The sequence below is a fragment of the Eschrichtius robustus genome, chromosome 11 (genome assembly GCF_028021215.1).
Source record: "Eschrichtius robustus isolate mEscRob2 chromosome 11, mEscRob2.pri, whole genome shotgun sequence".
NCBI classification, from domain to species: domain Eukaryota; kingdom Metazoa; phylum Chordata; class Mammalia; order Artiodactyla; family Eschrichtiidae; genus Eschrichtius; species Eschrichtius robustus.
In genome coordinates this window covers 104,761,683-104,784,716 of record NC_090834.1, presented here as the reverse complement: position 1 = coordinate 104,784,716, position 23,034 = coordinate 104,761,683, and the positions used below count along the sequence as shown (strand labels likewise).

The window sequence follows — 23,034 nt, the reverse complement described above, 5'->3', positions numbered from 1 at the left end:
CTTTCCAGACCCAAGCGGCTTCTTTATTTTCTAAACCCTGGTCTCCGAGCTTTAAGCTACCGGCGATTTCCTCAGAATTCAATGCCTCATCCCCACGGTTCCCTCGGGAAGGCGGTCTCCGCAGTCTCTCGGGAAACACGGTCCGCCCAGCCTTTGTTGTATCAAATGCACGAGGAGCCATGTTTGTTTTCAGCAAAAGACGGACCGGGTCGCCGGAGCCGGAAGAGGGGCCGACCCGCGACGGGCCGTGGGCCCCACCCCGCCTGCATTCGGTCCCTTTCTAAGCTTTGAGGAAGAGAAATTGAGCCCTTTCCCAGCCCGACCTCTGACTCACTCGGCCTCCTCGGGCCCACGTTCACCCTCCAGGTTCCCTATTTGCATCACGAAGTAATCACCTCGGGGTGTGGCAACTGCGGCTCTACTGCTCTGATTTTTAACGTGCCCCTGGCCAGGAGTCTCAGGATGCCTTCTGGGACCTCGGAATCGCCCTGACGCCCCCGGGGCCAGGGGCAGTTTCCTGTCGGTTTCAACACCCAGGACGCCACCGGGGTCAGGGCTCCGAGCTGGGCTTCCTGCCCCCGCTCAGGCTTTCTCTCCAACCCCACGAAACGAGCGCCACGCTCCACGGAACAAGCTGCAGCTTACAGGCCCCCCCAAACCCCGCACCCCCACCCCTACCCCTCCTTCTCCACCCCCACCCCTACCCCTCCTTCTCCACCCCCACCCCTACCCCTCCTTCTCCTTCTCCACCCCCACCCCTACCCCTCCTTCTCCACCCCCCCAGCGGGGCGGGGCCGCGCGCCCACCGGAAGGGGCGGGGCTCAGCTCGGCGGGCGGGCGGCGTGATTGGCCGCGGCGGGCTTGACGCCCATTCCCGCTATAAGAGCCGGGCAATAGTCACCTGCGCCACAGTCCTCGCGGAGAGTTGCCGCGGTTTCCTGCTTCAACAGTGCTTGGACGGAACCCGGCGCTCGTCCCCCGCTCCGGCAGGCTGCTCTGAGCCAGCCCTCGCAACCACCTGACAACGCCCTCCGACCGCCCCAAGGTCCCCGCCGCCGTTACAGCGCCGCGCAGCCACCGCCTCACCTCAGCCGCCCGCCATGACGACCGCGTCCCCTTCGCAGGTGCGCCAGAACTACCACCAGGACTCGGAGGCCGCCATCAATCGCCAGATCAATCTGGAGCTCTACGCCTCCTACGTCTACCTGTCCATGGTGAGCGCGGGCGGGCCCACGGGGGACGGGCGCGGCCTCGCTGGCGGCAGGGCGGGGGTGTGGCTACGGGGAGAACCCTCCCGCCTCCCGCCTCCCGCCTCCCGCCTCCGTGCGCCCTTCTGGAAAATGGAGGCTGCTCGGGGTCTTCCAGAACTCCTGCGCAGAAATTCTGAGCAGTTGTCCCCTGGGAGTGCTCCCTCGTGGGCCAGGGCCGCCTCTGCGCACACCAGTTTATTTAAAGAGACCTGAGTTTTCTTCCAGGGTTGCACACTTGCCACCAGTACGATCCTGTAGTTAGGAAGGTGGATTTTCGCATTTCCATCCCTTCTGCATCCGATCACGTGATGGGGGGGCGGTGCTGAGGAGGTCCGGCTCCCATCCCCCTGAGTCTGGCGGAGCCTGCTGGGTAATGGTGTCCAACTATGGGGGCTGGTGCGAAGTGGTTTATCTCGTGGGCCGAACCGCCGCCTCCACCTCTTTGCTCTGCTTATCTCTTAAGTCCCGCTTGAATTGAAGCATATCTCTAGAAATCTCCCTTTCAGCCGACACCGAGTTGTCTGCCACTCGTATTCTTTATCTTTTTTGTGTCTAAGGGTTGTGGCATAATTGAACCTTTAGTTCTTGGATACAGTCCACCAACAGTTACGGGGCCTGAAACTTTTCCATGCAGTAATCGGTGGAATCAGTTTTCCAAAATCCTGGTTTTACGCGGTGTGGTAGGAGCTTTAGTTAGAATTGTCTTACTACGTTTTGTACATCATCCAAGAATAGACGTGTTCCGGATGGGTTTGGAATACGCCTGGATTTCTATGATTGTCATTCCATTTCAGAAACAACTGAATACAGCAAGGGTGTAAAAGGGACTCAAATTTTTGTTTTCTACTGGTAACATATTTACATATGTTGGCATTGTCCACAACTGTTACGTTGCCTAGTGGGTTAATTTTATAAATCCATCAGCCTGTTGTAAGCTGGCAGCTTATGTTTTAACATGGATTACTCAGGAAGGAGGGGGAGAAGGCACTAACAGTGCAGGGTAAATACTCCAACATCTCTTCAACCAAATTTGACAGGGGCTGTAAGAACTTTACTCTGCATTTACACAGAGGCTTAAGATGTTCCGTGGTGGAGGCAATTCCCATGATACTCTAACGGTTTCTTGTAGCAAACTTTCAGTTTCAAGGACCAAGTTTCATTTTTGTGTTTCAGAGTAAAAACTAATTACTGTTGTGTTCAATCCAGGAACACACCCTGCTCCAGTCTTCCTATGCTCAGACCCTTTCTTGCTGGGCTTTGAGAAGGAAGGCGAGGCTAGCAGACTGCCTTCCTTTGGGAATCCCTAACATGTTCATGTACCGCTTTCAGTCGTACTATTTTGACCGCGATGATGTGGCATTGAAGAACTTTGCCAGATACTTTCTTCACCAATCTCACGAGGAGAGGGAACATGCCGAGAAACTGATGAAGCTGCAGAACCAGCGGGGTGGCCGAATCTTCCTGCAGGATATCAAGGTGAATGGAAGATCCTAGGGTCGTCGTGCCTCATCTGTCTAGCAGTCCTCTGACGTCAGAAATCACTGAGCCCAGCAGTTGCTTTTATCAGATGAGGATACACGGGGCTTTTGTCTTTTGCGCTTTTTCGGGCCTACCGCGTAAGCTAAAGTTGGCAGACGGTAATGGGCAAGGATATTAAGTTGGAAACGGTTGTTGGGGGAACTTGGCTGTTACTTTTGCCAAGCGCGGTTGTTGCACATTAGATGCTTGCTGATTTGTGGTTTAAGTGGTAGAGGTTGCAGATGCACTGACTTAACCTCCTCTCATTCAGAAACCAGACCGTGACGACTGGGAGAATGGGCTGAATGCAATGGAATGTGCGCTACACTTGGAAAAAAGTGTGAATCAGTCACTACTGGAACTGCACAAATTGGCCACTGAGAAAAGTGACCCCCATGTGAGTATTGGCAACCTGGGAGTAAATGGAGGAAATCATTTGCCTTACGGGTTGGGGAAGCTTCCCGATAACTTTTTTCCTTGTTCTCTTTTCTAGTTGTGTGACTTCATTGAGACTCATTACCTGAATGAGCAGGTGAAATCCATTAAAGAATTGGGTGACCACGTAACCAACTTGCGCACGATGGGGGCCCCCGAATCTGGCATGGCACATTATCTCTTTGACAAGCACACCCTGGGAAATAGTGATAATGAAAGCTAAGCCTTAGGCTGGCTTCCCGTAGCCACAGGAGTGACTTCCCTGGTCACCAAGGCAGTGCATGCATGTTTGGGTTACCTTGACCTTTTCTGTAAGTTGTACCAAAACATCTACAAGTCCTTTCCTTAGTATCATTCCTTCAAATAAAGTAATTTGGTACCCAGCTTGTTGTCTTTGAGTTCTTGGGATGGGCTAGAAATGTATCTATGCCATCTTTATTAAATTTGTAAGTGCCACCATGGTTTAGTCACACTAATCAAAGTGAAATGCTTAGGAGGATTTGTATTTACTTATTAAATTCTTTAGTTTGGGAAAGATACCAAGGCTTGGGTGTTTTGAATTCAGACAGGACTTAAGGATTCCTGATTATGAATTAGGTGTTACATATGTTTCCAGCAGGTCTGGCTTTCTCAATTTTATATGTACAAAAAGCATTTTAAGGCTTAAAGTAGACTTGAAGCTACTGATTCTTGTTCTCCATTAAGGTAACCATTTAATTCAGGCTGTCGTAGGGACATATTCTTCAGTGTGGACAGCTGTATGGCTATGACTGGATCAGTGTCCTGCTGGTGTACACGCAGGTGGGACCAGGCCGGTGAAGCATCCCCCTTGGGAAACAGGCTAGGAATGTGCTTCGTCCCTAGTGAGAATTTGAGAAAGTTTACATGAGTATGGAAAGATACTTTCATTTCAATAGGAAAATAGCTGCAGTAGGAGGGAAAAGGTTGAGACATCTTGAATATTAACCAGTGAGTAGTGTTAGAAGACTGTGGAGCCATCTGGGTCCTTGCTAATCAACTACATTAACATCGTTTCCTAAACCAGCCACAGTGATTTGTGAAAGTTTCAGTCTAGCCCTTAGAAGTATGACAGGTGGTAGGCCTTTTCAGTTTTCAATACAAAGCTGGGTATTCTGACCTCAGAATAACTGCTCGAGAATCATTAGAAATGAGAAGTTACACTTCCCCTTTCACATCGTGATTGGGGGGTGGGGGGGAGTGGGGGGGTGGATCTAATGGGGTGAGTGTCAAAATCTGGAATAAAGGCAAACATCTGGTGGTACTGTGACAGCTTTAGGTTGACCTCAAAGATGCATGAAGAGCTCATTTAAGTTCAGAAGTCTTTTGGTGAGGTCCCCAAAGCAGTAAGATACCCCAAGGAACCTCGATTGCCCCCACCTTATCATCTGCCAGTTCCCAGGAGTGTGGCACCCTTTCCAGGAGTGCTTCAGGACCACCATTGGTTATGGGAGAGTGCTCATATGCGACCTCCCAGCTAAGCCTGGGCAGTTAAGTTGAGTTCTTGGGCTACAGTCTAGAGCCCCGAGTTCTGCCTGTGTTTCTGTGTCTGCCACCCCTGCTTAAAGTGAGCTGGGCCCACTGGTAACGTCTGCCCATCTAAGCCTGGCCTAGTGGCCCTTTGGCGTTATTCTTGTCGGTGCAACTTCATCTTCCTGTACCTGGGGCCCAGAGAAGTCTTGGTGAGTCAAGCTCTTGGGTGAAATAAGCAAAAGTGGCCAACACTTCCCTAGAGCCCCTGCTGTGGCGGCCAGGTGCGTGCCCCAAGCCAGTGCTGGGCATGCCCTGGCAGCCATAGGACCATAGGAAAACTGGAAGTAGGGTGGGCTTCAGAGCAAGGGAAGCTGGTGGGGACCACCCCTGGTGGGCTGGGGGGTTCAGTGACCCTGGTTTGGGTAGAGGACACACCTGTTTTCCAAGGCCCAATAGGGATCGCCCCGATCTTTGAGTATAGTGTGTATGTTGCTTGTCGACTGTCCCAAATGCGGTTCTCTGAGATGTTCAGGGGCCTCTGACATGTCTGTTAGGTTAAACTCAACAGTTTTCCTTCTCATGTGACTCATTTCCGGGTGCTCCGTTGAGGCCCCAGCGCTCTCTGGGAGCAATTCAAAACTCTTTTTGGACCTGGGAGTTGCAGGCTGAAGGCTTTGGTCTTTGACAGTGTCATCTATGCCTGCGACTTTGCAAAGACTTGAGGGTGCTGACTGTCCAGGTGGGAAGACCACAGGGGTGTGGCTGAGGGGTGTCTGGGGGGCACTGTGGTAGCCTGACCTCCCGTACAGCACAGCAGACTGGAAGGCTTCCCCCCCTTTCCAGGCCTTGCTGTCTTCCGGATCACTGGTGTCCTGTCCGGCTCCCCCGGGGTTCCTGGGCTGGCCCTCACGAGAAAGGACTTCTTTCTTCGGCCACAGTAGTTTGGTCTTTGAGTTTGTCCTGGGGGGCTGGCGGTCATGGGATTGCAGCCCTAGGAAACGGCCGGTGATGCCAGGGTGAGCCCTCTCCTCCTCCTCCTCCTCCTCCAGATCTGGCTGAAACTCCATATCCTCCTTATCCAGACTGCAAAGAAACAGGACACTCGGGTTAGCGGGCGGCCAATGGCCTGAAGCCTGACTTGACTTCTCCCTTACCCTCTCTTCTCTCTCCCTCTGGCCCAAGGCCCAGGACACACAGTCTTCCTCACCTCGCCTTTGACTCACCTCTCTGCAGATCCATCCTGGACCTCTCAGTTAATCCCTCCTGGCCGAGCTCACCTCTGTGGCTCCCTCTTGCCCATGTTAACATCCAAACTGCCTAGCCTGGTATTTAAGGGCTTCCTCTTCAGCACCCGCATTTTCCCTTTAAAACCCCTCACTCCAGGCAATCTGAACTACTCTTCCCCAGGTATGGTCACGTGAGGCCCAGGAGTGACTCTGAGTAAGCCAGGGATTTGTGGTTCCCACTGGGGAGCAGTACCCCCCCGGAGAGAAGTCTGGCTTCCTGGGAGCCTAAAACGTCTACTCTGCAAGAGAAAGCCTACCCACCCCTGAATGAGGCCACCTTTGCCCATGTCCAAATTCTCCCCATGCTTCAAGGCCCAGCTCCAGGTCCAGCTGGAGGCCACCTCTCAGGCAGCCCAAGGTGATCTCTGTTCTATACTCTGTCCCTTGCCCAGGCATCCAGTACTTTGTACCTTGTATCCAGAGTCTGGGCCCTGGGTTTGAACTCCCTCACTAAATCGTGTGTTTCTTGGAGGCAAGGTCTGTGTGTTATTATTCTCTGTTATCCTCCTTCCCCAGCAGCTGGGCTACAAACCATGGAAAACTCAGAGGCGGCCTCCAGCAATGTTTCTGACCTAAGCAAGCCTCCATCCTTGATCATTTGATCACTTATCCAAACCTTCCTCACACCAACTAGAGACTCTAGCTAATTCTAATTACAGCTTAATAGGATATTCGGTTCTTAAAAAGAGAACAGCGCTTTTAATACTGTGGAAGAAAACCTTGATGGGATAGACCCTGAGATGCAGCAAACACTCTCGAAAGTCCTCTCCACCCTGTCATCCTAGGGAGAGGGAGCTGTCGGGGGCGCCCCTCCAGCCCGCTGTGGCCAGCTCAAAAGGGATTCTGACCAAATCAGAGAAAGAGGACCCATGTGGGGGAAAATGCGGCTGCTGTAGGCTGACCTGAGGCCCGTACTCTGTAGCAAGAAGTCTACTCAGAAGGTACCTGTGATGACCCAGCCTCTTGCTTGCTCCCTTGCCCAGGGAACCCCACTCCCACTCCCCATCCCAACACCCTGGCTTATCAGAAAACATAGTTCAGAACCAGAGTCAGGAACCAGGCCCTGACATCCCAGCTGCATCACTGATCACTTACTGCCCTTGAGTAAGTCCCTTCTCTCTCTAAGCCTCAGTTTCCAACTCTGGACAAGGGGGTGGGGCTTAGATTGGAGACTACCTAAGAGCCCTTATAGCTTTAAGAGTCCTTACACAGCACAAGGTAAGGGTTAAGGGTGTGGAGTTGGAACCAGACATACCTGGCCCACCTGTGCTGCTTCCTAGCTATGTGACCTTGGGTTGGGCAACTGACTTAACCTCTCTGAACCTGGACTTAATCATCTGAAAATTGGAGATAACAAACCAAGGTTATTGGAGCGGGGCGGAGGGGGGGTGGGTGGGAACTAGCTAATATATGTAAAGAGCTTAGTACAACGCCCAGCACTTAATAGGCACCCAATATGCATTAACTAATGCTATTCTAAGTTCTTAGGCAGGCCCTTGCACTTGGGGTTTTCTACCCACCAAAGTGGTTCCCTGGCACTTCCCACCTGATGTTGAAGGTGGAGCCGAAAAAGGAGGGCCGACGAGACTGGGCAGAAGCGGCTGTGTAGGGGGGTTGCGGTTCTGGCTCGTTCCAGTACATATCTCGCTCCATCGGCGGCAGGTCCTGGTGCATCTCATCTACAGCCAACAGGGACACCTGGTCGTCGGGGACAGAGGGAGAAGTCCAACAGAAAGGTCAGCCCAAGCAGGACCATGAATTTGCCAGGTGACTCGGAGAGGTCACTTCTCTCTCTGGGCCTCAGTTTCCCTTCCTGTGAAATGGAGAGACTGATGCAGCCTGTAGCTTCAAAAGTTAGGCTGAGAATCCTGTGAGTAAACGGTTGGGGGGCAATTCACTGTGAGGCCTCCCTATGGAACTGTGGGGCCCCCTTCTCGGGTCCAGTTTGGGGAGGGGCCATGGGACAGGATCTCCTCCTCCCCTCATACCTGCAAACTCCTGTCGACAATCCAGTTGGTCTCAAAGTCATCATCGTCCTCTCCGAACGGGTTGATGAGCTGCTCTGCCACCTTGGGGGTAGGTGAGGCTCTGGAAACCCCCAGGCGGGACCCCTTGCAGCCTTGCTCCCACCCTTAAACCTTGGCTCCTGCCATGTCCACCTCTCCACCCCCCTCAGTGATGCCCTTCCTGCCTGACCACTGTCTCCAAAGCCACTATGTAGGGACCCTCCTCTCCTAACTGGCCGTGACTCCCTGGGCCACAGCTGGCCTTGTCCCGGGAGGCTCACCTTCAGCCAGCCAGCATAGAAGAAGAACTGCAGGAATGTGAAGAGGGGTACAACGAGGTCCATCTCGTGGCCGGGGTAGGCCTTGGCTGGGTTCAGAAACTGCCGCCCAATCAGGCAAGCCAGGAAGAAGCTGTATACCGCCACGGTCACCACCTGGGAGGGAAAGGGGGTGTCGGCAGAAATGGGCTGGGTGGGGACCGTGGGATCAGGAAGCTCCCTAGGCTGGGAGGACAGGTCTTGCTCTGACTTGCACACTTGTGTGACTTTGGGTCTCTGTGGTCTCCTCTTTAAAATGGGGATGATCACACTGCCTCTACCACCTGGACCAGGCAGGAAACTGGACTCTTTGAACTTGGCACTAGAGACAACCTGCCAAGTCCAGACCTGACTCCCAGGGTGAGCCTCTTCTTCAGCCTCTCAGTGAGCCCTTCCCATCATAGGCTGCTTCCCGGGTCCTCCTCAGTTTCCCAAACGGGCAGCTTCACCAGCCTAGTCCTCACCTGAGTGTACACCAGTGGGATACTGATCCAGTCGTAGGCATACAGCTGTCCACACTGAGTACGCAAGGTGTTCATTTCCTAGGGGGGGCAGGAGGGAAGGTTGGGCCTTTGACCATCACCTGCTCTCCCAGGCTCACCCCCCCAGCTCTTCCCCAGACACCAGGGTCTCGTGCTCATGGTCCAGCCCTGGCTGTGTGGTCATGGACAGCTCACTTAACCTCTCTGTGCCTCAGCCTCCTCAACTATCAAAAAGGTACCAGGATCTCAGAGGTTCACTTTAGAGAGGGGAGGGGAGGGGAAATTGGAAAGGGGCCACCTTGGCCTATGGAATCCTGTTGGAAAAGATCCTACAGTCCCAAGGCAGGCTCTGGGAAGACCCGCAGAGGCTCAAACTTTCTCTTTGTAGGAAACCTGTTCCACGTGGGGCATGACCCTCCCGGCTCTGCAGCAGCCGCATGTGTGTAGCGGGCTCACGTTGAGCAGGCTCTGGAGCAGGACAGGGTCCCGGATTCGACCTCCAATCCAGGCCTTCGTTGACAGGTTGGCAAACCACACCCAGGGCATCCAGAATGAGTTGTGTGGCAAGCTCAGTTTTTGTAAGTGCTTGTGTTCCGAGGGGGTCATAAAGCCTGCGGGGTAGAGTGGAGAAGACAGTGGGTAGGGGAACCTGCAGAAGGGGTGGCTGGCCAGGCCCTGCTGGGTGGGACCCAGAGTTCAAACCAAGTCCCTGCTGAGCCCACAGGGACCTCAGAGCTCCCTTGCCATCCTCTTTCTTTCAACAAATTATCACTGTGTGTCTACTATGTGCTGCTCTGGGCTGAGCACGTGAGAGGGATCTGTCTTATTAACCAGGATCAGGTCAGGCAAGGCCAGAGAGTGAGACTGCTGACATACAGACTGGAAACCGGAGAACAGGAAGGGGAAGGGCAGTTCCCAGTTCCCAAAGCCCCACTCTGGCCCTCAACCCTCACTCTTCCCTCATCCCTCAAGAGTCCTTAGCCCTATCTCAAAGCCCTATCTTCCAAGAGTCTGTTCCTGGCCTCTCCGCACCTTCAGACCCCTGACTTCGCCCCGCCCAATTCAGTTCCCCCCCCACCCCCAATCCCAGGTCTCGACCCCACCCCGCTCCTGGTCCCACCCAATCCTCAGCCCTGGGGCCTCTGACTCCACCCATCTGCAGCTCCGGCCCCGCCCTTGTCAGCCTCTGGCTCCGCCCACTGCTCCGCCCGGCCCCGCCCACCTGCTTTCACCAGGTGTTGGGGACTGGGAAAGCGTTTGTAGACCGCAGCACTGACGCTACGCAGGATGAGCACGTTGCCCAGGTTGGCGTAGCGCATGAGCGTGCGCCGCAGCAGCCGGCCCTGCTCATCCTTGCCCTCGACGAAGCACGACACCAGGTTCATGAGGCGGTCGGGCCATGGCAGGTTCTCATATTGGTTCCACCAGCGGGTCACGACCAGTGTCACGTAGAAGCCTGGGCAGGAGGGGCGGGAGGGGGGCGGGGGCGCGAGGGGCGAAGGCCCACGCTGCGGCCAGAGCCCAGCGAGGGCGACGCCTCGGTTTCTCTATCTTTCTAATGGGGCCGGGCCCAGCACCAGCCCTCCTGGAGGGCGCTTGGGAAGGGGAGACCATCAGAGACTCGCATGAAGGCGCGAGAGACTTGAGTTCTCTCTCTGGCCCCGCTTGCTTTCCCCGAAATCCGCGAGGTACCTCCCCTCCTGCGCAAGGCTCCAGAGACTACTGTAATGTCGGCGCTGCCCTCAGAAAGTGGGGTCTTAGCAGAAACTAACACAGCAATGTAAAGCAGTTATGCTTCAATAAAGATGTTTAAAATAATAATAATAAAATAAATTTTAAAAAAGAAAGTGGGGTCTTGAGTGCTAACAGCAGGACAGCCTTCCTAATGTCTAACTTCAGTCCCTCTGGCTGCAGGCTCCCTGTTTCCCTGAACCACCGAGAGGCACTGACATGCCACTGGCCTTCCCCAGCTAGCTCTTCACGATCTGCCTGCCTGGAGCCTGGAGCAGCCACTGGGACCCCAACACGCGGAAGGGGGAGCTCACCCAGCACGAAGGAAATGGGGATGAGCTGGATGTAGCTGTCGCAATGCAGAGTCAGCTTCTCAAAAATCACCTGCTGATCGTCCGTGAGGGCCATCCTGGGGGAGACGAGGGGCGGGGGGAAAGATGTGTAGACGCTGGGAGGAGATCGCTGAGACCGGTCCCAGGTCCAGCCAGGCCCGGGGTAGGAGAGTGGCAGCCTCACCTCCTCCCTATCCCTTTCACTGGCCTGCCTGGGGCCCCTCCTCTGGCCTGAGCCAGGTCCCCCTCTTTCTCCCGCAGCCCCGAAACCCCAATGGGGCCTCTGCTCCATGCCTGGAGGAGAAACCCTCAGGAGGTTTTCTATGAGGTGGAGGAAGGCAGGTCCTGCTGAAGGGGTCAGTTTTAGGCACCGCTGACCTTTTCAAAGGATCCAAAAGACAGTTGTTTGAAAGCATGTTGAAATAAGGAGTGTTTGGTCTTTAAAAACAAATATCTGGTAGGGAGGGATGAACCGGCAGAGCACAGAGCAATGAAATTGTTCTGTACCACACTGTAATGGTGGATACAAGTCATTATACATTTGTCCAAACCCATAGAATGTACAACACCAAGAGTGAATCCTAATGGGAACTATGGACTTTGGGTGACAATGATGTGTCCGTGTGTGTGGGTTCATCTGTCATCACAAATGTCCCACACTGGGGTGGGATGTTGATAGTGGGGGAGGCCTGAGTGGGTGGGGCAGGAGGGGTGGGGTATATAGGAACTCTCTGTACCTTCTGCCCAGTTAAGCTACGAACCTAAAACTGCTCTAAAAAATAAAGTCTTAATTTTTTTAAAGTATATCGATACCCTAGTAACAACCAAAGAAAATGAACGTGCTTTGTTATTAATATTGTCATTATGAACTCAAGAGTTTTATGTATTTGATATTTTTCAATGCATTGCCATCATTAATGCTTTTTCCATTAAAAATGCTATCATATATTCTGTGGTTTTAGCTGTCTTTTACTGTTTAAATAAACATTTTTATTGGGAAAAAAAAAGTATGATATGGGCCTGTGAGACTATGTGGGATTCAGGGAAACAGGCTGACTGAGTGGGACTAGATAAGGCCTGGGTTCCAAGGCCCCTCCCTCGGTTTGAAGAAAGGGTGTTTGAGATGCTCCGACCTGCACAGAGTTGCCCCCCAAGGCTGCCTCCTTTTCTCTCCTCCCCAGCCCCCAGACCTCAGGCCCCACGGTTTGACCACAAGCCCAGCTCAGCCTTATGGGTCTCTGTGCATTGGCCCCCTAGATGGCTGGGAGGCACCCAGGAGCTCCAAGCCCTGGCTTGTCCCCCTGTACCTGTAAATGAAGCGGATGATGTAGTAGCAGATTAGGAAAATGAGGAACTCGCCATAGAGCAGCTTGTAGATGCTGCCTCGCCAGCACAGCAGCAGGCGGGAGAAGGAGCCTAAACGGGCATTAGCCACTTGGCTTGAGTAGGTGACGGTCATGGCCAGGCACTGAGCTGCAGCAGGTGGGCTTGGGTGCTGGTGAACAGACAGACAGGGATACTGATGGGGGGGCCGGGAAGGAGCAGGGACCTCTTCAGAATCTTTCCAGGACTCACGAGTGACCTTATCCAGGACCCTTCCCTGCTCTGGGCCTCAGCTCTCCCATCCGGACACTGGGAGGGGGGCGGTGAGGTGACCTCCAAGAAGCCAGGAAAGTGAGCTCAGGGACTGTCCATAGCCTTGGCACAGAAGACACAGAGAGGTCTGTGCCCTTAAATTGTACCACAAAGGCAACAACAGAAATGTCCACATGCTGGGCTCCTTCCTGTGTTATGAGCCCATCACGTTCAGTAGCTCCCCAAGCTCCATCAACCACCCTGGAGTGAGAACTGGTAAGGGGTGTGGTCAGCCTTGGCCACCACCCTGTCCCCCGTGCCCAGAACAGAGCCTGGCTGGTGGAGATGTTTACTGAACGGTGGCCCCAGGGCCTTTCCACCTGCTGATCCTCCTTCCTGGGGGACGCTCGTCCTAATCTAACTGTATGGCTCACTCCCACTTCAGATCACCTCTTCAGAAAGGATATCCCCAACCACGCTACCTGGAAATAACATCCTAGTACCACAGGCCCTCTCTTCCCCTCGCCTTGCTCCATTTTTCTACATAGCACTTATCATGTTATAACTTCAATTATATTTTGCAGGCTACCTGCTTGTTTACTGCCTATTCCCTCCTGGGAATGGAGCTCCTATTGTGTACTCATAGGTGGTGCTCAATAAAAATTTACTGAAGCAACGATCGGCACCCCATCCTCCCCCTACCTGCTCTGATGCAGCCACACTGGCTGTCTCTGTGCCTGGTGTTCCCTAAGTTCATTCCTACCTCAGGGCCTTTGCACAGACACACAGGTGCCCGCACACCTGCACGTGTGCTGCCTGTGTGTATCCATCATGTGCACATGTGCAGGTTATCCACCCCAAAGGCCCTCAATGTCCCAGCCCAGCCTTCTGGGGTAACCCTTACTCACAGTTGGGGCTCCAGGCTAGTCAGGCGATCCCACAAAAGGTCTGGCCACAGGACTGTTGGGACTCTCTGGGGTCCTCTGGCCAGTGCCCCTGCCCACTTAGGGGTTGGCACTGCCCACGTGTGTACTAAGTGGTCACTTGACTCCCTAAGCCAGGGCCTCCACAAACGAATCCTTGTCTTGGCCCCCTTCTCGTAATCTGCCCATAAGCAGCAGGCAGCACAGCCCGGCCTCTAATTCCTTCCGGGGGTGTGGGGCGTTGAGCTGAGACCAGGGCTGAAATGGGGTGCAATCCCCCCTCCACCATGGGCCCTGACTACCCTGCCATTTCCTCTGGGCCCTAGACTCTGGAGATTGAGGGATCTGTTTCTGACCCCTGAGGTTTTGCAGGGAGAGCTGTGGGGAGGAGGGGCCAGGGCCTTGGACCTCATCTCCTGTGCCAGGAGCCATCCAGAGAGGGGAGCCTCCGCCCAGGCCCTGTGGGCTTTGGCAGCACTTTGGGAACCCGAAAGAACATTGGACCACAGTCAGAAGTCCTGGCTTCTAGTCCTGGCTCTGCCACCTGGTGAAGTGACCCTGCGTGGGCCTCTTCTCCTCTCTGTGCCTCAGTGTTCCTCTGTGAAAAGGATGGCGTTGCTTTAGAATTCCATCACCTCATTCTGATGACAGAATTCAGCATATACTCGTGAGGAGCTCTGATTGGCTGCTGGTGACATCATAGGTTATTCGGGCTGTGATTGGCTGGCAGGATCCAGTGAGGTTGGTTTATAGTTATGGAAGGAGAAGGGGGGCAAGGGGGCTGCTGCGCGGGGGTCGGGCCTGGCGTGGGATGACACAGCAGTGTTTCTGCTGCTGGCTCCCAGCTAGCCTGTGCAATAGGGAAGGATGTGCCCAGGTCCCCAAGGGCAGCTGGTTGATATCTCAGCAGCGGGTTTCATACATTTTAATACATCAGTCCATATGTGAGAACCCTCCCCTAAGTCGCTAGAAGTGATGGGGGTCTAGGATGTATCTCCTCTTGTATTAAGTGAAAGCTTGAAGCAGCAGTGGCTCCTGGTCTTCAGTGGCTGTAAGAATAGCCTGGAATGTTTGTTAAACATGCAGCTTCTCAGGATCTTTCTCCAGAGTCTGATTCTGAGACCGGAGGGATGCTGCATTTCTAACAAGCACTGCGGAGATTATAATGCCAGTGGTCTCTGAACCACACTTCCGAAGCCCTGATTTACAATGTGACCTTGAGCCTTACAATAAATCCGCTCCTTCCCTCCTCCCTCCCTCTCTCCTTCACTCCTCCCTTTCCTACCCGTCCCCACACCCCCACCCCATACTCCTCAGTGTTAACAGTGCTGAGATTGCAGGCAATTTTTGTGCACAGTATTCTGCCTTTATAATTCTCCGTCTGGAAAAAAAATTATTTGACAACAACCTTGGGTACTTTTCTCATCACAGCAAACAATCACACCATTACTGTTATAAGGGAGTCTCTTCAGAGATCAGGGACCATCTTTTAGAAGTATTTGCTGCATCCCTGCTGCCTGTGCGGTGGGAGACATATTTCCCACCACTGTCCTTAACTGAACTGGGGAAAGGGGCAGGTTCACTTGAGCCTCAGTCTCCTAATCTGTGAAATGGGAGAATAATGCCTACCTCAGCAGCTGGGTGAGAATGAAGGACAGGAAACGTTTTAGTCAACTCTCCAAACCAGAGAGTTCTCGTGCCTGTTAACTCTTCCTGGGGAACATCTACAAACCCCTGGTGCCTCTGCCCCACCCTCCAGAGTCAATTGGTCTGGGTGGGGCCCAGTGGTTGGTGTTTTTTCAAGTTCCCCAGGTGAGTCTAGTTGACGGTGTAGGTTGAGGATCGCTGCTGTGAGGGAATTTCTCCCTTCCTTGTATTCCCTCTTCCCCCCGCCCGGCACATATCAACACTCAAGAGAGAGCTTTCCATTTACCAGATGATTAATATGTATATTTTATTTTTATTGTTTTTTAAAATTTATTTTATTTATTTTTACTTTTTTGGCTGCATTGGGTCTTCGTTGCAGCGCACAGGCTTTCTCTAGTTGCGGCAAGCGGGGGCTCCTCTTTGTTGCGGTGCGCAGGCTTCTCATTGCGGTGGCTTCTCTTGTTGCGGAGCATGGGCTCTAGGCTCGCGGGCTCAGTAGTTGTGGCTCACGGGCTTAGTTGCTCTGCGGCATATGGGATCTTCCCAGACCAGGGCTCGATCCCGTGTCCCCTGCATTGGCAGGCGGATTCTTCACCACTGCGCCACCAGGGAAGCCCAATACGTATATTTTAAAATTAAAATTGAAACATGTGCCAAGCACCACACCTGGCATGAAGATGTTCAATTAGGTGGAATAAATGAACCACCTGTCTTTGTGGAATCAGGTTCCTGCCTCCCCTGTGGTGGCCACTGGAGGGCGCCCTTGTCCAGCTGGCTTTGGCCTGGAAAGCCTGGTCCACTGGTCAGGGCCTGGGTGGATGGTGGAACTGGCACTGGATGGCACCTTCATCTCCTTGAGCCTGACAAGCAGCTATAAGAGGGAGTTGGGAGACACTGGAGTCCTCCCTCCCTTTCCCTGAACCACAGGTTCCTTGGCAATTCCCCCAAATCCCAGCAGGACCAGCTGACTGTGCTGCCCCAGCCCCCTTCCCTCCCAGATGCCCCAGGATATCCCCAGAGACACCCCATGAGCAGCTGCTCCTAGCCACACCCCACTGCTAAGACAGGCACACCCCAGGCATGTCACTGTCTTTCCCACTGGGTCTTGGCCATGAAAATGTCCCCAGCCAGTCAGGCATGGCTCAGGCACACAGAAAGGCCACAGTAAACACTGATTGACTCAAGCCATCTCGGACAAAGGCCCTAGGATTGACCCCTGCAAGGATGGGGCCCAACCCCATCAGTGTCAGTCTCTTCTGCTTTCCATTCCGCAAAGTAGTCAGTCAACAAACTACTTCCAACGCCAGAACTGAGCCTAATCTGATTCCTGCCTCCTAGAATTCATGGTTAATGAAGCAAGTCAGACAGAGAAAGACAAATATCATATGATATCACTTATATGTGGAATCTAAAAAAAAGGCTACAAATGAACTTATCTACAAAACAGAAATAGTCACAGGTGTACAAAACAAACTTATGGCTACCAAGGGGGAAAGGGTGGGGAGGGATAAACTGGGAGATTAGGATTGACATATATACATAACTATATATAAAATAGATAACTAATAAGAACCTACTGTATAGCACAGGGAACTCTACTCAGTACTCTGTAATGACCTATATGGGAAAAGAATCTAAAAAAGAGTGGATATATGTATATGTATATAACTGATTCACTTTGCTGTACAGCATAAACTAACACAACATTGTAAATCAACTATACTCCAATAAAAATTAATTAAAAATTAAAAAAATAAAAGAACTCATGGTTAAGTAAAAACCAGGAAAACACTTAAATAACTCTAACACAGAGAGGCAAGCCCTAATATCTGTGCCAAGTGCACAGAGGTCAGGGAAATTTTTTCAGAGATGGGAGCATTTAAGTTGGGTCGTGAAGCATGAGTAGGAGTTTGAGTTGAGAAGGCTGGAAGAGCACTACACATCAGGGGTACAGCCCATGAAAAGTCACAGAGGCATTACTGAGGGACAGTTAAGTATGGCATTATTATCCACATTTTATAGAGGACGACACTGAAGTTCAAAGCCCACCTTTTTTTTTTTTTTTTTTTGCCATGGCCGCGCAGCTTGTGGGATCTTAGTTCCCGGACAAGGGATCGAACCCCGGGCTTTTGGCAGTAAAAGCACAGAGTCCCAGCCACTAGACCGCCAGGGAATTCCCAGAGCCCCCCTTGTCCAAGGTAACGCGGTTATAAAGGGCCAGGTTGGAACTGGAATCTGGGTCTTCTGATTTTGAACCTGTGCCTTTTCCACCACCCATCATCACCTCTCCAGTGGAGGTCAGTTTCTGAGGGGGAGAGTCTTACTGGTTAGGGTAGTGGTCTCTGTTGGGGTTGAAGGGAGGCCCGAAGGATGGGGGATGCATGGAAGAGACTTTGACTGCAGTAGAGCCCGTGCTCTCGAGCCCCCCGGCAGAGAGCCATCTCCGGCGGCAGGCAGAGCAGAGCTGGTCAGATGGGTGGAGGTTCCAGGGGCAGAATGCTATGGCCTTCTTATCTAGGATAACCATGGCAACAGGAGCATCACAGAGGGCCTGCCACTGTGCCCTTCCAGGCTCTGTCTCAGCCAGGCAGGAAGGAGGGGACCCAGCTTGGCTGGGGGCAGTGGCAGGGGGCCCTGGGGTGGGCCAGCCAGGCCTGGATGCTGCCCAGGCTCTGTGTAGGTCACCTGCCAGCCCACACCCCTCTCTTGGGCCAATCACAGTACAAACAGGACAGAAGCCAAGAAAGAAAAGACGAGGTCTTGGCACAGCTGGACAGAGGAGGGGAGGGATACTGCCAGCCTGGGGCCTGGAATCAAGACAGACAACACCTCTACCCTGGGGCCAGGCAGCCCTGATCCCTGAAGGGCCAAATAGACTCAACATACAAAGATATGAACACATGAGCTCTGATTCCTGCAGGAAGACGACAGGGACCAGGAGAGGCAGGGAGAGGCTGGGACACGCCCAGGTCCAGCTTCACCAAGCCCAGTCCTGCCAAAGACAACAGAATAGCCAGAATAGGAATTCTGGAATAGGCCAGAGCTGGCCCAACTACAGACACAAGGCGAGAGGATTCACCACAGCCTTCGGGAGAACACTGGGATCTCCAAGTTACCCCGTCCCCATGGACTCTACCCCCCTGAGGCCAGCCAGGTGAGACACAGACGCCAACCACACCCCCAGCCCACCAGCTCAGGACCGGGGCTAATGGGCAGGGGAGGAAGAAGAGGAGCGTCCCAGGGCAGGGCTCCCCGAGAGAACTGCACTGGGTGTGAGAGCACAGGATGCTGTCATGCATTCACCACAAGTCAGGAGCCTCAGCTTTCCTCATCTGTCTAATGGGCATGTTAGCAGTTTCACATGCTGTAGACAAAGAAACCAAGGCGTAGAGGCAGAAGTTGACTTGCCTCAAGTCACAGAAATTAGAGTTGGAGCTGGGACGTATAAGCACGTCATGGTCTAGGTCAGAGCAGTGTGTCTTTTCACTGTTCCAGCAGGTTCCTGAGTTTCAGTTCCACAAGCAAGCACTAAATGCCAGCTGAGCTTAATGCTGTGCTGGGTATTGCGGGAGGAAAAGGGAACAAGAAACAATGGTTTCTCCCATGACTTGAGCACTTACTGGGTGCCAGGCAGCGCACTAAGTGCTTTTTAGAAATGATCTCAGCTCGGGACTTCCCTGGTGGTCCAGTGGCTAAGGCTCCCAATGCAGGGGGCCTGGGTTTGATCACTGGTCAGAGAACTAGATCCCCCAATGCCATAACTAAGAGTTCACACGTCCCAGCACCCTCAGCTAAGACCCAGCGCAGCCAAATAAATAAATATTTAAAAAGAAATGGAAAAAAAAAAGAAATGATATCGGCTCATCATCAGAACTGGGGAATAGGAAGTGTTATCTACCTGTGACAGGTGGATGTCGAGCCCAGAGAGAAAGTAAGTAATGTGCCTAAGTCTCCACTCAAATCCAAGTCTGCCTGGTCGCCAGCCCTAGAGGTAATGACTGTGAAAGCTGCCTCCTGGCCCGAGGTTGCTGACCACCGGGCCGCCTGGGGTAAGGCCTCCTGTCAGGGTTGCCCTGGAGGGGGATTCCTGTACCAGATGGGTGATTGGACCAGGCAGCCTCTGAGTCTGTGTGTCAGCTTCCAGGGGAGCCTTCCTCAGGAGACGGCCAGACCCAAGGGCAGTGGGGGAGGACAGCACAAGGGCAAGCTGTCGAGGAGTGAACCATGGGGGTGACTGTCTGCTGGGCCAACAGGACGGCCAAGCAAGCTGCCTTGAGTTGCGTTGATGGGCCTCAGACACAGGTTGCCTGGCATCCCCAGCTCCAACCTCTCTCCACCCCAGGCCGGGGCTCCAGAGTTAGCAAGTAAAACTACAGGACAGTCAGTGACATATGAGTTCCAGATAAATAATGAATAACTCTTTAGTGTAAATATGTCCTGCACTACATAAGCTCCCTGGGGAGGGCATCCAGAAGCAATGGTCCTTTCTGTGCTGGTCCTTCTGCTGCTGACTTCTAGAGCCTGGCTGCCTGGGGGGGTGGGAGTGGAGGGTTGGGAGGTGTCTGTGGCCCAGTTGCAAAAACATCATTTGGAAGCTTTTTTTTTTTGATAAATTTATTTATTTATTTTTGGTTGCATTGGGTCTTCGTTGCTGCACGAGGGCTTTCTCTAGTTGCGGCGAGCAGGGGCTCCTCTTCGTTGCAGTGCACAGGCTTCTCATTGCGGTGGCTTCTCTTGTTGCGGAGCATGGGCTCTAGGCGCGCGGGCTTCAGTAGTTGTGACTTGCAGGCTCTAGAGTGCAGGCTCAGTAACTGTGGTGCACGGGCTTAGCTGTTCCGCAGCATGTGGGATCTTCCCAGACCAGGGCTCGAACCCGTGTCTCCTGTGTTGGCAGGTGGATTCTTAACCACTGCGCCACCAGGGAAGCCCAGAAGCTTTTTTAGAAATGAAATAAACTAGACTCCCAGACTCCCAGGCCCCAGCCTGGACCTACTCAATTAGAATCTGTATTTTAACAAGGTCCCCAGGAGATTTGCATGGCCGTGAGAGTTGGAGAGGCTAGCTTCAGACCATGACAACAGAGATAAGGGAGATTTATTATTGTACTAAGTGTTTATTGTAAACATTTAGGAAAATATAGAGCAGCAAAAAACCCCGCAAATCACCAAAGGTATCATTTTGATGTATTTCGTTCCAGTCTTTTTTTTTTAATATTGAGGTAAAATTCACATACTAGAAAATTCACTATTTTAATCATTTTAAGTGAACAATTCAGCGGCTTTTAGTTTATTCAACCATCACCACTATCTAATTCCAGGACACTTCTGTCATCCTGAATGGAAATTCAGTACCCATTACGCAGTCACTTATTCAGCCTTCTCTCCAATCCCTAGCAACCATTAATCTGCTTTCTATCTCTATGGATTTGCCTATTCTTGACCTTTTATATAAATGGAATCATACATATTTGTCCTTTTGTGTCCGGTTTCTTTCACTTAGCATAATGTTTTCAAGATTCATTCATTTCATAGCATGGATCAGTGCTTTATGCCTTTTTGGGTTGAATAATATTCAGTTGTATGGATGTACCACAATTTATTTATTCATCAGTTGATGGACATTTGGATTGCTTCCATTCTTTGTCTATTATGTATATTCATGTACAAGTTTTTTTTTTTTTAAACTTCCGTCTTCAGTTCTTTTGGGTATGTACCTAGGAGTGGAATTGTTGGGTCATATGGTAATTCCATGGTTAACTTTTCAAAGAACTACCAAACTGTTTTCCACAGTGACTGTATCGTTTTTCACTCCTACCAGCACTCTATGAGGGTTCCAATTTCTCCACATCCTCTCTAACACTTGTTATTTTCCCTTTTTTTTTTTTTAAATACAGCCATCCTAGTGGGTGTGCAGTGGTATCTCATTGTGGTTTTGATTTGCACTTCCTTAATGACAAATGGTGTTGAGCATCTCATGTGCCTGTCATTTGTATATTTTCGTTGGAGAAATGTCTATCCAAGTCCTTTGCCCATTTTTCAGTTGGATGGTGTTCTCATTGTTGAGCTGTAAGAGCTCTTTGTATATTCTGATTACTAAACCCTTATAGGATGTATATGTATCTCGTATGATTTACAAATATTTTCTCTCATTCTGGATTGCCTTTTCACCTTCTTGAGAATGTCCTTTGATGCACAAAGATTTTAACATTTTGATGAAGTCTAGTTTATTTCTTCTTTTGTTGCTTGTGCTTTTGGGGTTGTATCTAAGAAACCATTGCCAAATCCAAGGTTATAAAACTTAACCTATAATAAGTATAAAATATTTATTTAAAAAAACAAAAAAATTATCCTTAAGTTTTTTTTGAAGAGTTTTAAAGCGTTAGTGCTTACATTTAGGTCTTTGACCTATTTTGAGTTAATTTTTGTATATGGTGTGAGGTAAAGGTCCAACTTCACTCTTTTGCATGCAGATATCCAGTTGTTCAAGCACCATTATTTGAAAAGATTATTCTTTCCCCATTGAATGGTCTTGAAACTCTTGTTGAAAATCAATTGACAGTAGTTGTATAGGCTTATTTCTGGACTCTCAATTCTATTCCTTTAATCTAAAAATCTATCCTTATGCCAGTACCACACTGTTTTTATTGTGTAGCTTTGTAGAAGTTTTAAAATCAGAAAGTGTGAGTCTCCAACTTTGTTTTACCTTTTCAAGAATGTTTTGACTATTCAGGGTCCCTTGAAATTCCATATAAATTTTCAGATCAACTTGCCTATTTTTGTAAAAAAGGCAGTTGGAATTTTGATAGAGATTGCATTGAATCTGTAGATCACACTGCTTTCTTTTCAATATTGTCTTCCACTCCATGAGCATGGGAAGTCTGTTATTAAGATCTTCTTTAATCTCTTTCAACACTGTTTTGTAGTTTTCAGTGTATTTGTTAAATTTATTTCTAAGTATTTTATTATTTTGATACTATTTTAAATGGAATTGTTGTCAATTTTAAATGGGATTGTTGTCTTAATTTTAAGATTGTTCATTGCTAGTATAGAAATACAACTGATTTTTGTATGTTGATCTTATATTCTACAACTTTGCTGAATTCACTTACTAGGTACAATATTTCTGCGTTAGGATTTTTTTAAAATAAATTTATTTATTTAATTTATTTACTTTTGGCTGTGTTAGGTCTTGTTGCTGTGCACTGACTCTCTCTAGTTGTGGCGAGCGGGGTCTACCCTTCATTGCAGTGCCTGGGCTTCTCATTGCAGTGGCTTCTCTTGTTGCAGAGCACAGGCTCTAGGCACGTGGGTTTCAGTAGTTGTGGCACGTGGGCTCAGTAGTTGTGGTGCACGGGCTTAGTTGCTCCACAGCATGGGGGATCTAGGGCTCGAACCTGTGTCCCCTGCATTGGCAGGCGGATTCTTAACCACTGTGCCACCAGGGAAGCCCTGCATTTGGATTTTTTTTTTAAATATTTACTTATTTATTTTGGTTGCACTGGGTCTTAGCTGAGACAGGCGGGCTCCTTAGTTGTGGCATGTGAACTCTTAGTTCCGGCATGCATGTGGGATCTAGTTTCCTGACCAGGGATCGAACCTGGGGCCCCTGCATTAGAGTCTTAATCACTGTGCCACCAGGGAAGTCCCAAGGATTTTTTATATGTAAGATTATGCCATCTGTGAATAGAGATAGTTTTACTACTGCCTTTCCAATCTGGATGCCTTTTAATTCTTTTTCTTGCCCTAGTTAAAACTTCCAGTAAAATGTTGAATAGAAGTGGCAAAACCAGACATCCTTATATTGTTTCTGATCTTAGGAGGAAAGCTCTCAGTCTTTCACCATTAAGTATGATATTAACTGTGGGTTTTCAGAGATGTCCTTTATCAAGCTGAGGAAGTTCCCTTCTAGTCCTAGTTTTATGAGTGTTTCTATCATGAAAGAGTGTATTTTCCCCACCTTTTTTTATTGTGGTAAAATACCTTTAACATAAAATATACCATCTTAACCATTTCTAAGTGTACAGTTCAGTGGTATTAAATAT

At 50.8% G+C, this 23,034-nt stretch overlaps 2 protein-coding genes across 3 annotated transcripts; one reads left to right on the top strand and one right to left on the bottom strand.

Annotated features, from left to right (window-relative positions):
- The first annotated feature begins 891 nt into the window (after nucleotides 1–891).
- FTH1 (ferritin heavy chain 1) lies at nucleotides 892–3,587 on the top strand. The gene is made up of 4 exons (XM_068555368.1): nucleotides 892–1,214; nucleotides 2,580–2,726; nucleotides 3,040–3,165; nucleotides 3,262–3,587. Exons 1-4 carry the CDS (start codon nucleotides 1,101–1,103, stop codon nucleotides 3,424–3,426), a joined length of 552 nt encoding a protein of 183 aa, XP_068411469.1. The 5' UTR covers nucleotides 892–1,100; the 3' UTR covers nucleotides 3,427–3,587.
- Nucleotides 3,588–4,044: 457 nt separating this feature from the next.
- Nucleotides 4,045–12,307, bottom strand: BEST1 (bestrophin 1). Of its 2 annotated transcripts, XM_068555293.1 has the most exons (10): nucleotides 12,156–12,307; nucleotides 10,831–10,925; nucleotides 10,008–10,241; nucleotides 9,242–9,396; nucleotides 8,768–8,845; nucleotides 8,268–8,420; nucleotides 7,969–8,049; nucleotides 7,527–7,678; nucleotides 5,130–5,777; nucleotides 4,045–4,063 (listed from the first exon to the last, which is right to left on the bottom strand). In XM_068555293.1, exons 1-10 carry the CDS (start codon nucleotides 12,305–12,307, stop codon nucleotides 4,045–4,047), a joined length of 1,767 nt encoding a protein of 588 aa, XP_068411394.1. The 2 variants fall into 2 exon arrangements, with proteins under 2 accessions (XP_068411394.1, XP_068411393.1); XM_068555292.1 differs by lacking the exon at nucleotides 4,045–4,063 and having other exon boundaries at nucleotides 5,099–5,777.
- Between the last annotated feature and the right edge of the window lie 10,727 nt (nucleotides 12,308–23,034).